Raw genomic sequence first — 14,729 nt, 5'->3', positions numbered from 1 at the left:
ACACTCTCTAAACTTCACTTTCAGTCGATTCTCTACAGTGGTCGACTACTCTCCGAATTCCTTCCAGACTTCTCCCGGCCACGGACGATTTTACTCCGAACTTCCTCCGGACTTCATCAATGACCGAGCTTCTTCAGCAGCAGAACTTCTACAGTAACTAGACTCTATCCAAGTTTCTACGGTGGTCGACCGCCTTCCGAATTTCAGCCGAACTTCTACCGCAAGCAGTCTACTCCGAACTTCTACCGCAGGCGGTCTACTCGGATCTCTACTGTAAGCGAATTCCATCCGAGCTTCTACTGTAAACGAATTCTTTCCGAACTTCTATTACAGGCGGACTTCAGCCGCGCTTCTTCATAACCGGATCCCAGCCGAGCTCTTACAGTGGATGGATCCCAAACAAGCTTCTACAACGGGACAGGCTCTACCAGCCAGGTCACTACTCCGAGCTTCTACAATAAGAAATCTTCATTCGAGCTTCCACGACAACCGATCTTCGATCGAGCTTCTACAATAAGCGGCCTCCTTTCAGCCTCCTACAAGAGCCGGACTCCGTCCGAACTTCTACGACAGAATTGAAATCCCGGACTCCTCCAACGTTCGACCTTCCCCAGTGTCCTCAAGACTCCTCCAGCGGACGAACCTCCACAGCGCCATCCGAACTCCACTGTCGGACGACCCTCTGTCGGATTTCTCATGAAACCGGACTTCTCCAACAGAAAGTCCCCGTCTGAGCTTCTACAGCAGATGACTCCCGCCTGTAGCATCAGCGCTCTAGGCATCCAACAACAGTAGACCCGTCAGCAACTTCGAAAACATCCGAGCTTCTCCTGGATTGATGAGACAGAGAGTCATTCCGCTCCATCAGACATCCCAGCCGAGCTTCAGCAGACAGATCCGAATTCTCTGGCAAGTCACGACAATGGCCACTACCCTACTCCACTCTCTGTAACGGATTCTGCGTGGCTCCACCACTCTCTGGCAAGTCGCGACAACGGACACCACTCCACTCTCCGTAACAAACTCCACGTGGTCTTGAACGGCCCCCTGACGCCACTACTCTCCATAACAAACTCTGCGTGGCTCTGAACGGCCCACTACCAGGCAGTTACAGACGTCGCTGTCAATCAGTTACGCTCTCCGTCTATAAAAAGGGACCCCCAGATACGTTCTTCTCTAAGCTCTAAACTCTATCTCGAAACTCTGCCAAAATCCCATTTGAGTGCTCCATTTCTGTTGAAGCAGAGTACTGACTTGAGCGTCGGAGGGTCTTGCCGGAGCACCCCCAACTCCGGTTTAGACTTCCCTTGCAGGTCCCGACGGCGGTCGTGGTCATCTCAACTCTAGCTTCTCCGACGTCGGCGGAATTCTGCACCAACATGCCCCATTTGAGTTCCATAAAAATGCTTAAAAATTCGAACTCCTTAAGAATAAAAAGCCAATATTCGAGATTTAGTACAAACTCCAAATTTTTATGGTTGAAATTGGTACTTTTAAATGCTAAGGACATTGCAACCCCCCTCTCCCCACAACAAGAAAAAAAAGCTAAAGACTTGCTCTAGTCCCAAATGCTCATAAATTTTGTTAAATACTGAAACATTTGTTAATACCCACCGGTCTGTTAAGAAAATTTTCATTATCTTGGTTTCCAAACTTTTTGTTTGGCATGACACTAAACAACATTTAATTCATGGCAGAATGATTATTATTTGAATGTTACATCCACACATACATAGGATCTTTTGTTTTTTGGGTTGGTGATAATTGTAAGTACAAGTGTTTTATTTAGTTCAAAGTGTATCTTGTTATATTTTCTTTTCATGGTATCCTCACTAGTTTGTGACCTCAGCTTCTACAGGCATTTATATCTTCTTGCACTTATGTCCGAATGAGATATGCTTGTCTCTCCATCTTCGTTCCCAATTGAGCAAATGACCAAATTAACCCTTTAGAATGTTTAGTGCCCAAATTAACCCTTTAGAATGTTTTTGACCAACTTGATGTTTTACATGATGTTAGTGTGTCCAAAATGTATCATGCTTGTCAGATGGTGGTGAAAATTAGGTATTTTATTTCTAAAATCCAAGATGCTTTTCTCAGTTGATGCCATGCTAGCAATTTCTTAAGTACCTTGGACTGCATGATGGCAAATACAGGAGAGAGAGAGAGAGGAGGGGGGGGGGTGAGGGAGGTAGGCGAGGTTGCTGCAAAGCATTACTGCTGCACAAGCCTGAAATTGTACTTCATGTAGCATGTTTGAGTTGTCTTTCCGATTAGGAAAGCAAGAAAAAACTCATATAGCAAGATCCATGGCTTGTACTCCTAGTAAGATAGTTATTGTGATTTATTGAAAGAATTTTGGTTAGAGAGGAGAAAATCTCTTCTTCTTTTTTTTTTAATTGTGACAGATCAGGGTGCTGTTCATATAGCTTCTATGACAGATCAGGGTACTGTTCATATAGCTTCTATTCGAGACCATAATGCATGCTTCATGACTATCCCATGCTTATTGAAGTTTTGCCACATTCTTTAAATACATAACTTCAGTTATTTTTCATGGCCTAGTGAGAATCATTATTACCAGGGGTATTGGATGGATCATTTTCATAGTTTACATAAAAAGACATTTCATTTATGTCGGTCAGGGAGATTTCCTTCCCCACTTATGCTGGAATGATATTAAAGAAACTGGAGGAGTCACTTATATCTCATTGAACTTGCTGAGTTTCTGTCTTTTACTCTCACTTGTGCCCCTTTTTCTTTCTAATTTTCATTTTATTCATTATTTCGTATTTAAAAATCCACCCACAGACTGAATCTGGTTGCTAGGGAAAGTTATTTTGATGGTTTGGTATTTTGTGGATTTGCCCAGAAATCAAGTTGATGCTTGTTGTTTGAAGTTAAGGTCCCTAAATACAAGTAGCATTATCTGCTATTATATGTTGATTTCCTGATATGCTATTGCTTTTATTCTTATTTAATTTTTTTTTGTCCAAGTTACATATCTTCATGGTGCAACTCTGCCTTTTCCATACGACATAATCAATAAAACAATAGCAGGGTTAGAACTTAGAAGGCTCTAGTTTTATCATGGTTTCAACTTTCAATGTGGTCGATTTTAGCACTTTTGAATCACGGTTCCATTTTTGAAAAATCTTGTTGGTTCTACCTATTGTGTTTACCATTCATATTGGCCTTAACAGATATACACGTCCGTGAACCGCCTGGGGATGTCTTAATATTCATGACAGGACAGGTGAGCAATTTGCTTCAGAAGATGCATCTTTCTGTGTATATTTGCTGGGTTTGTTGACGCCATCTCAAAGTTTAAACTTTCCTTGTTGTGATATCTGATGTTGGGTCTTTCTGGGTGGGTTCTAGTTTTTTATTTTTCTATTTTCTTGTTCTGTTGTTTAAAGGTCAAATCCTTACAAACTTCTTAAACTGTGACCGTTGTCAGGATGATATTGACAAAATGGTGTCAAAATTGGAGGAAAGAATTCAAGACCTTGAGGAAGGTTCTTGTATGGATGCTATTGTCCTCCCACTTCATGGTTCTTTGCCACCTGAAATGCAGGCAATCCATCTTCCGTTTATGCTCTGAGTTTTTGGATGTCCTGAGTAGGAATTCCTGTTTGCTAATTTATTTATTATATATTGCTTCATGCATTTCCATGATATTGCATGACTAATCCTTCATTGAATAGCTCGGGAAGCTAATTGTAATCTCCTATATATAGTCTCTATAAGCTATCATATTCATTTGTTTGTTTACTTTACTCATTTTTTTCCCTTTCTATAGGAATGGATCATGTTAAATGCTTAGAATTTCTACAAAATTATGATTCACAATATTTTATTTCTATGTTTGAATTATTTACTTCTAGGTATTTTATGCTAGCTTTATGGAAAAAAAAGCCAAATCATGTTTGATCATATTAGTACTAACCAAGGTTCATTGAAAGAGTACCGAGGCTCCTACCGGCTGGTGATTAGTTCAGTATGATAGGGGTCCATACCATGCCATTTTGGCGCATATTGAGATAAGGAGAGGGTGGGCAGGATGGAAAGGGAGGAAGAGAGAGAAAGAGAGAGGGGAAGAGGAGGGAGGGAGGGGAGAAGAAAATTCTAATCCTAATCCTAACCCTAACCAGAACCCTACGAGATCAGGGTCGTATAGAAGAAAGGGAGAAAGAGGGAGGAGGAGAGAGAGGGAGGGAAGGGGAGAGAGAGGGATAGAAAGCCCTAACCCTAACCCTATAAAATCAAGGGTTGGAGCAAGAAGCGGAGAAAGAGGGATGGGGAGAGGGGAGAGAGCTGGAGAGTGATTAATTCAGATGGAGATGGAGCTCGAGAGAGAGAGAGAGAGAGAGAGATTCATTTGTCATTGTCGTGGTGGTTGATGGATGGCTTTGAATGTGGAAGAGGAAGAGAGCTTGATTTGGAACCGTAAAACCAATTCGGTTACCTGGATCTCTCTTTCTTCTCCGAAGGCCTTGGAACCCTAAAACCGATCTAGAATGGGAGCACAGGGTGATCGAGGATGAAGAAAAGATGGGGAAAGAGAGATTGATTTGGCTCCCATCCAGTGGATTCAGATTCTTAGGATTCATTCCTCATGAGCATAGATTTCGGCATTAGATAGGGATGTCGAGGGTGGAGAAAAGGGAAAAGGGGGTGGAAACCCTTATGTGGATCTTGGGTCCGCCGTAGCTTTCTCATGAGCGAGTGGGTGTGAGAGAGAGAGAGAGAGAGAGAGAGAGCAAAGTCAGGCTCTCAAAGCATCGAACTATGGGGGGGAGAGGGACTGTGGGAGAGCTGTTATAGCTGAACCTGATGCATCCTGTGAACCATTTTGACTTGGTGTCGGTTCATTTGGTTACGGGCCGAACCGTTTGGTTTGGGTTGGTACAGCCTGAACCATTTGGTTAGGGTTGGTTCAGCAATCACTAGTTCTAACAACTATATTAATCTTGCATAGTCGGTTTCCTTTACTCTCTTGAATCCAAAAGAAGATGCCCCAAGATGGAGAGGCACTGGTTTCTCAAATAGATTGATTTGAGATTTTTTTATAAATTTGTTGGAGAAGGAAAGTTGTGGTGTCAGCTGAAGAGGTATGTTTTACATATACATATATATGTATGTACACAAACACACAAGCAAACAGGCATGCGCGTGGAAAAATAATAAAAATAGCATGATTATAGACTATCGTGTCATTATTTCTAATTCTTTTACTTGTGGAAGTTATGATGAATATATATTATATGCAAATGGAATGTCAAAAATTTAAAAATAAATTGTATATAAAAAAAATTAAAATAATCAGTAACAAATAGTTTCCAATTGTGATATTTGATTGCATCTTTTTCCTAACGTATTTTGATATTAATTATATCACCTTTCCCAATATATTGAGATATTTGATCGCATGTTCTTCCCTAACACATTGTGATATTTGACTGCTTTTTTTTTTTGGTTTTGGAGAAGGGGAAACTTTTTAAAGTCAAGGATATTTTCATCCAAAAAGTTGGAAAACACAATCTGTAGGAAAACATTCTGTAATTTGAAGCTATCTATATGAATTATATGTATACTGTATAAATATTATAAATGTGTGTGTGTGTGTACATATTGGTATATACACGCACATTGTTCTGGTAATTGATCCATGTAGTTGGTGGAGATGAAATACATAAGCATAGGAGACATGGAGACCATCCACCCTATTAGTTTCAAACGTATCAATAGGCATGTTTGTTTAAAATAAAATTGGGATAGAAATTGCAAGAATTCAGAAAACTGTAAAAGTAATAATAAGTTAAAAGAAATCTTAGACACTAGTGTGTAACAAAATTTGTTTTCTGGCGACAAGTGTAATAGTTGAGAACTTGAGATATCTTAGTGCCATGTCTGTGTGCTAAGGTGTTAAGTCAAATATGACTTATGAAAGTAATGTACAAGCAAAACATTGATTATAAAAAAAATTTCATCATTAGTCAATTAAATGTTATAATTCATCAATTTATATATTCATGTTGAAATCATGATTTACATGCTAATGGGTGTGACATTGCTTAGGACGTACATATGCATAAGTGCTGTACCATCAAGCAACATTGGCATGGTACCTGCTGCATGTTAGTATTTTGCATGCTATCATGCTAATGCATGCCAAGATTGGCATAATCCAACATTGAATAATACCTGTTTTGCTATGCCTGGCTTGTGCACCATCAGCATATGATACTGGAACCCATGGTTGATAATTTGATATGTAGCCCTAATCATCCATAACCATTTAGTCCTCCCCAAGACGTACTGTGTTTTGGGCAATTTGTAAGGATATCTTGTGGTTAGTGCCAATTATGAAGGATTTTCTCTACCCCTCAGGCATTGGTGGATGATCAGGGTGTAGGAGAGGTGGTGTTGGATGGTGCAGGATGTTGATGTTCCCCCATGATGAACTTTTTGATCATGTTGTCCCTTTTTTTTAATGGTGGTATTATATTATGTTGGGTGGGCTTCTGATGTAACTTGGGTACGTAGTTCTTTGGTTTTCTTTTTTTGGGCTAGAAAGTTGATTGGTAGGCCTGCCTCAGGCAGCTGCTTGGCCAAATTAGGCCAAGGCAGAGAGGAGGCCCAACACTGTAGTGACTGTACCCTATGGCTTGTTTGGCCATTACTTATAACCAGAGATCAGAGAAAGAAGACATGCCTTTTACCACGACCTGTCAATCTAATGTCAACCCTCCTGCCTTTTTTCGTTCAGGTCTGGGACTGGTGTTGATGATGTTTCATGTTGAAATATAAGATATCTCTAATTGCTTACTTTTTCATTGAGACAAAAAATTTTGAAGTATTTTATTGACTTTTTACAATACTGTTCTTTTTTTATTATTTTTTTGACAGGTAACAAGATCATACAGCATATGTTATGTGTGCCTCACAAGTCCTCAGAATATTTTATGAAAGAAATTCATAACTTTATTTATTTATGATCTACAAAATCATGGCTTGATCTCACAATCTACTACCAACACAAGCTTACATTTTGTCAAAATAGAGAAGGGAAATAAGAATGGATCCAAAATGAGTCATATATTGCTTGCATAAATCAATTTCAGTATTTGCAAATTGCAAAAACCCAACCAAAACTGATTAAACCTCCAAAATACATGGTCAATTTCTTGTTGGATCTTGGTGGATGCAATCAATTCTTGCCAAAACTCAAAGCCTTGCAAACCTAGGACCCTAATATGAAAAAAAAGAACTCTTATACTGCTAAAATAATGAAATTCCTACTATTCTGACCAAGGTTTTCTGTACCGGTATCGGTGGCCGGATCGACCGGCTGGCGGTACGATACGGCACTCCTCCGTTCCGAACCGAGGCGAACCGACGAAGGAAACCGGGAAAGAGAAAGAGAGAGAAATAGAGAGAGAGGGAGGAAGGAAGAAAAAGAAGGAAGGGGATCCGTCGGAGGGGCCGCCGGAGGCCCTCCGGCGGACAGCCGTGGCCGTCGGACGGCGGAACGGCCTCCCGCCGCTCCGCGCGGGGAACAGGGGCGATCCGCCCCTGTTTCTCGATTTTTTTTTAAAAAGCTTTTTCAAAATGAAGTCGGCAAGTGGTTTGCCGACTTAATTAAGTGAAGTCGGCAAACCACTTGCCGACTTCGTTTTGAAAAAGCTTTTTAAAAAAAAAATTCCGAGAAACAGGGACGATCCGCCCCTGTTCCCTGTGCGGAGCTGCGGGAGGCCGTTCAGCCGCCCGACGGCCACGACTGCCCGCCGGAGGGCCTCCGGCGGATCCCCTTCCTTCTTTTTCTTCCTTCCTCCCTCTTTCTCTCTCTCTATTTCTCTCTCTTCCTCTCTTTTTCTTCCCGACAACGGCATGTACCGTTTTGCATGTCGGAACATCTCGGTTTCCCACCGGGACAGTTCGGCACGCCCCATACCGGGCGGTTCGGCCCGGTATGGCAAACCCTGATTCTGACTTTTTTTGCTAAAAAGTCATTTCTGAAAAAGGGAATTGCACTGGATATCTATGTTCTGCATTGTTGATGTGTCCTATCCAGATGGGTCTTTGAGCTGATAAAGAGCGGTAGCTCTCCATCGTCCAGGTGTTAAGAGGCCCTCTCAAGATTCTTGATCATGAATTATGTATCTAAACTTAGAAATAAGCAGCTTTTATTTTGTATTCATACATATCCACTGAGCAATTATTAAATTATATTCAGAAGCTTTTTGCATGGTTGCTTCGACTCTGCAGCTTAAGTCAAATTAATCTTATTTAAATGGGATTACTTATTTCAATTGATGATTGCTTCCATATGTAGAACATGGAACTCTTTATTGCTTGTTAAGATAAATGCATAGACCTTTGAATGACCCCCAAAATTAGAGAGAACAGCTCCCAAAACCCATTAGCACAATGTAAATGTTTAAACAAATTCATTGTGGCACATTACCTTAAAGATTACAATTAACTAATTGGTCAGCCACCACTATATAATGGTGAATGGATGGGTCTGTTGCAGACATTTTCTAATACCTGCACCTGAATAATCTTGCATTAGTCAAGCTCTGTATATACCACAGGTATATGACACAAAATGATGTGGTGAAGTATAGGCTTAATTAGTTGTACAATCAACCTAGTAGAATATGGTGGGTACTCTAAACGTGTCTTACTTTTCTTCAGTATATGAGAAGAAATAAATCTTGGGTGTTTCCTGTGGAATAAAGACTAGTTTTTGGGTGACTCTCCCTTCTTTTCTGGACATGATGACTTGCAGTTTCTGCAATCTGTATCAGGAAAACAATTGTTTGGTTGCTATCTTTATTCTGCTTTTAGCTTAAGAATGACATTGAGTTCAGCTGGACTTATTCTTTTCCTTGTCGGCAGTTCAATTTACTCTACAGATTAGATTCTTAATCTTCTCTACTTTCTTTTTCATTAAATATGTATAGTGTCATTACTGTAGCACATACATGATTATGCGTCCCATGAAGCTAAACCAATAATTGATTATAAATTTTGTTTTCTTTTTTGAGTTATCAAGCTTGATGCATCATGATATTTTATTTAGGCTGAGGAATTATCATATAGAATATTATGCTGATACTTTGAGTTTTTGTTTTCATTTCAAAATAGGTACGTGTATTTAGTCCAGCACCACCAAATTGTAGGCGCTTTATTGTTGCGACAAATATAGCTGAAACTTCTTTGACTGTTGATGGTGTTGTGTAAGGAAACTAGGTTTTGCAGTTGTTATTCGTTTATATTTCATTTCATTTCATTCCATGTTTATCTTTGCCTCTTTAATTTTATAACTAATTTATGGTTCATAGCCTGTGTAAACAGCTGGGAATATTTTTTTTTCCTTTTCTAGTATTGATTATGCCAAGCTTTGTAGTCTCAATACTGGTCCTTGTACTAGTACCATCTTGATACAGTGTCGGTATGCCCAATATGAGGGTCAATTCGGTATACTTGAGTATTGCTTCAATACCAAGTACAGACAATATGTCTGGTAGGGGCAGTATGCACTGGTACCATGAACTTTGGACTATGGGATTATTAATTGATAGAGGACGAGCTTTGACCTAGGTATAATGGGTTCGAAACATGGAAATAGCCTATCTGATAGTAGGATTAAGGTTGCATCAAGGATCATTGGGAAGATTTTGGGGTCCGTATTGGTAGGCTAGCAGCATGGTTTGGACATTTGGTACGCTCTTGTGCTGTTTTGTGAGAGGCTTGTACTAACACAATAGAGAGGGCGGGGGAGAGGGAGAGAGAAAAAGAGAGGGAGGAGGGAGGGCAAAGAAGAGGGAAGAAGGGAGGGAAAGAGATGGTGAAGGCCAATGGAGCGCAGCCTGACATGGTAGAGAGGGTGGGGGAGGGGGAGAATGTGAGAGGGAAAGAGAGAGAGAGAGAGTAAGGGAGGAAGAGAGATGGAGGTTGCTGGAGGGCCCGGGAATGGCGCGGACAGGTGGAGGGGCTCCACCCTCTGGACCCTTATGTCATTCGAAATAGGGGTCCATGGGGCTCTTTTTTCTATTTTGAATATTTTAATCAAGTGGCAACTCTCTTGCTGACTTCACCTAATATTTTCAAAATAATAAAGCCATTTTTATAAGTGAAGCCATTTTTTTATTTTGGAAACATTAAGTAAAGTCAACAAGGGGGTTGCCGATTTAAAATTTTCAAAATACAAAAAAGGGCCTCAACAATGAAACAAGGGTTCGGAGGCCGGAGTCCTTGCTCTGCCCTTCCACGCCACTCCCTGGCCCTCCAGCAGCCTTTGGCAGCCTTCAATGGTCTCCATCCCTCCCCTCCCCTCCCTCTCTTTTCTTCTGCCTCCCCCCCTCCATTGGTTTCTTGTTTTGAATGCCGGAACCATCCCGGTCCCATGCCAGCATGGCTCGGTACATCCCGAACTGGGCAGTTCAAGATGCTTATGCATTCCTTGGCCTACGTATATCTTACACTCCCCAGACCCTACAGTGGCATGAGCCTCATGCATTAGGCCCCCTTTTAATTGATGAAGATAAAATAGGTGACATAAGTGTTCAATAAAACTTTAACTTTTAGAAAGTGTTACAATTTTTGATGTAGAACTGTAGAACTGAATGTGATATTGCTCAAGGAATTTATGATACTGGATAACAGATATAAACCATCACATTCTCTCTGCATAATAACTGTTAATTTCTTTGGATACATGGGTCTCTAAACCTTGCATGCTTATATTGTAAAATGTATGCATGCTTAGGACTTTTTATTTTGCATCTTCATTTTTTCTGTGATTTAAGATGCTAAATATGTTTATTGGACCAAGATTTATGTTTAAAAGTTCAGAGCATGCCTACTTTCTGCTAAAAGGAAATATAAATTATTCCAGAGAAAGAGAAACCTATGCAAATAAATTTAAGTGGGTCAATTGTATATAACTTAATTGTATTTTTTATAATAGAAATTGGACTTCCGACAAGTTTATTGGACCCAATTAAGGATATCTACATTGTAATATCTTTCTTTGTATCACAAGATATTGACAACAGTGGCCATCTCTAATTCACATACTAATTCATTATAAAGTGGGCTGCCTAGTTAAACCTTGCTGCAAACACTACTAACAAATATTCCCAAAAATAAAAGAAAATGTTATATCTGAACAAGCATGTAGTCTAACAAATAATAAAAGAAATCATATGTACATATAAGGTTATTTTTAGAGGTATTTACATACAATATTTAATTCCATTTTTTCCTTGGTTTTAGCTTTTTTTGTTTTAAGATTTGCATGATAATTTTCTACATTGAACATTATTACCCTTCATTATCTAGAAGTCTAGGAGAATATCAGAGGGTTGCAATTTGGTTTCCTGACCTTAAACTATGACTAGTAAAATACTAAAATGTATTGTATGATAACGTGAAATGATGATCTACATAGGACCGATTAAAGGGAATCATTTTAATAGCATACTTTTAAATTATCTTGGGAAGACCTAGGAACTCTGGATGATCGTAGTTACAAATGGATTTGAAGATGTTTGAATTGGTAGATGATGTTGTCTTTGATTGGAAGTAGTGAATCAAAAAGAAAAAGAGTTAAATAATTTGACATAGATATGGGGCTTCCAATCTGAATGGTGCTTTTCAAAAATCAATGTTATCTATGGACCGCTATTACATAACTTGTTACCCATGGTACAACATACTTTTCCACACTGGTGCATACCATACTGTACCATTACCACGGTACATGGGGCATATCAAACGTTGATATGCCGAACCAATCCCTGTGCTAGGCATACCAATACTATATCAAGATGTTATCGATATGGGATCTGGTATCGAGAACCTTATCACCATCTTTACTTCTTCTTGGATCTAAGATTTTATCTGCTTTTTTATTTATTTACCACTTTTATTTTTCTTAATCTCATCCTTTCTGTGCTCATGCCAGGTATGTTATTGATTGTGGTTATGTGAAACAACGTCAGTACAACCCATCAACTGGGATGTATTCTCTTGATATCGTGCAAATTAGCAGGTATATAATATATAACTTATAAATTATAAATTAGTACTTGATATGCTACTTGTTTTTTCTTCTATATATGTGTTTCACTTGTTTAATTTGATACTGTATATTTAGTAATAAATAAAATTGCTAATGTTCCACCGGTGTGCTTGCATCTTGCATAAAAATTATAAGCAAGTGACATGTAGTGGGCCCTTCCTTGACAATTAACTGCAAGTGTAGACCACCTCTGATGCAATAGTTCGTCATCAATGACCAATTTCTAGTCATTTTAAATGTATTGGATGTTGGGATCAAGTTTTAAGGGCATTTTTATAGAGAATAAACTAATTCTTCCTTAAAGGCCTCTTCTTTTGTTTTTTTGGTCGTGCAGACCTGTTTGGAAAGCGAATAAAAATGCATGATAGAGAGATTAAAGGAAGGGAACAAGAGAAAGCAACGAGAGTAAGGAATGAATTGGAAGGACTATATACTTTGTCGGCATAATATTTTGTACAACAAGGCAATTGTACCAGGGAATAAATTACTGTAATGCCTCGTTTCAGTGGTAGTCTCTCAAATTGAAGTTCGTTATAGTTTCAAGCATAAGGAATTCCATGAACATCATTAGGATACTATGAAAATAAAGTAGATGAGTTGAAAAGCTGCTTATGATACCAGAGAGAACAACTTAGATGATCACATGACCTTAGACACTTTCCCTTGAGTGTCTAGATGTTGAGGTGATCAAGCTTGGAGCAAGGTAAGCGGATTTGATATCGATAGATGTGCTGGACGGTGACTAGTATGCTATGCTATTGGTTTGTACCACATTGAACCACTACATCCTAGAACTGCGGTGGGGGAGGGGGGGAGAGAGGGCTAAAGAGGAAGAAGGAGAGTGAGGGAGAGGGGGGAGAGAAAGAAGGAGAGGGAGGGGGGGAGAGGGAAGGGGAGGGAGAGAAGGCTCACCTGGCTGGGGCTTCGATAGGTTTGGACAGGATTCAATGGCCTCACGACGAGGGAGAAAGGCTGGATCTAGAGGAGGGCTTTGAGGTCTTCGGATGAGAGAGAGAGGGGGGGGGATTCGTAGGAGGAGGGCTTCAAGGGCTTCATGATGGAGAGGCCAGATCTGGAAACGAGGGCTTCAAGTGAATTTAGAGAGTGAGAGAGGTCGTAGGAGGAGGGGGGAAGAGGAAAGAAAGAGGAGGTAAGGGTTTGAAGCATTGGGAGGTGGAGGTTATCATTTCAAAGAGAGCTCCTAAACTATGCCGGTAATCAGCCGACCTAGTTTGGTACACCCCAAACCTATCGGAAACAATGCTCTAGTAGTTGTCTCTATTTGAGGTGCCTTTACATATCAACTTTGTGGTCATTTTGCTTAATATATGAAGTTTTGACTTCTTAATTGGATTTTGAATTAACAAACTGGTAGTCCATTTTAGAATATTTTGTTCTCAAATGCTACATAGGATTATGAGATATTTGTGGGATCACCAAATTTTTGCTTGCAAGTGGAGTGTAGCACGGAACCTTGAAAAGGTAATGTAAATACAATAAAAAGTCCAGTTGAAGTCCTTAGGTTTTGTTAGGAGTTCTAATAGTTTACTTTTAATCCTAACAAGCTGCTTTCATTGAAATTCGTTATAAATTTACCAAGCCAATTGAAAAGTCAATTATTGTTTATGATGGTGATCAGGAAGAATGCAAATTGCGCTTAACGTTGAATAGCACATTTGAGTGGTTCCATTTGTGAGTGCTTTTTGTGTAATTGCTGGACCTATGTCTGATTTATAGCGGCATTAATCTAATGAGGAAATGTGGATGAATTGTACTTTACTTTGAAGTTACCACTTAGTTGAAACATTGATATTTTCTCACGGCTATTGTGATGAATTGTATGCTATTTAAAATAATTTCAGAGATGCCGACATAAGTGGCTACATGCTTAGGCACGATTAGGGATGGCAACGGGTAGGCTATCCACAAAATTTGCCCTACCCATATCCGAATCCATTTAAGATCTTACTAGCCGAACCCATCCCAAACCTGATTACGAAATTAACCATAGATCCCAAACCCGTCCCATTTAAAAATAGGTTTTCCCGTCGGGTACCCGAACCCGCCCAGTTGACCCTTGTTCATATTCATATTATCATAGAATAGAACTCATAAATTGAAAATTTTTGTCGCCAAAGAAGAATCCTTCCGATCAAAAATTCCTAAACCCTACAAAATTTCATGCTTGTACCAAGATTAAGCTCTGAAAACCTCAAGGCACCAACTCACAATGCCACAACTCCCACAAAATCTCATATCCTTGAGAATAAACCCAACCGGAACCTAAAGAACCCCTGCGATCTCCCTCAGGTGCTCTCCTTCCCCCATCCCCACACATCTCGGAAAGAGAGACTGAAATGAAAAGACAGAATTGAAAAGGAAAAAAATGATTAATCGATGTGGGAAAAGGTCTTACCTGTTAATTTTTTCCGTGTTTTCTTTGTTCTTGTTGATTTCTCCTACGTTTTCCCTTGTTTCTCCTTGCTTTTTTTATCCTCAGGAGTCTCAATTGGGTGGAGGCTTGGAGCAGCCGAATAGGGAAGGTTGGACAATGGCAAGGGTTTTGTGTTGGTATCCATGCGAAAGGGGTTTTGTGTTGGTATCCACGCGGAAGAGTTTGAATAGCATAAAT

At 39.7% G+C, this 14,729-nt stretch overlaps 1 protein-coding gene across 6 annotated transcripts in view; it reads left to right on the top strand.

Moving 5' to 3' along the window:
- The window catches only part of LOC105053459 (probable pre-mRNA-splicing factor ATP-dependent RNA helicase DEAH4), a 57,638-nt gene that overhangs the window by 18,741 nt on the left and 24,168 nt on the right, over positions 1-14,729 (top strand). For all 6 annotated transcript variants that reach the window (XM_073244227.1, XM_073244228.1, XM_073244229.1 and 3 more), the window contains 4 exons: positions 3,204-3,256; positions 3,461-3,577; positions 9,157-9,248; positions 11,981-12,067. In XM_073244227.1, coding sequence (XP_073100328.1) covers positions 3,204-3,256; positions 3,461-3,577; positions 9,157-9,248; positions 11,981-12,067 — 349 coding nt within the window. The remainder of the gene's footprint in view (positions 1-3,203; positions 3,257-3,460; positions 3,578-9,156; positions 9,249-11,980; positions 12,068-14,729) is intronic.

Source organism: Elaeis guineensis, chromosome 10, assembly GCF_000442705.2.
Source record: "Elaeis guineensis isolate ETL-2024a chromosome 10, EG11, whole genome shotgun sequence".
Taxonomy (NCBI): domain Eukaryota; kingdom Viridiplantae; phylum Streptophyta; class Magnoliopsida; order Arecales; family Arecaceae; genus Elaeis; species Elaeis guineensis.
Note: the sequence above shows the minus strand (reverse complement) of the source record. Positions and strands in the feature narration are given on the sequence as shown.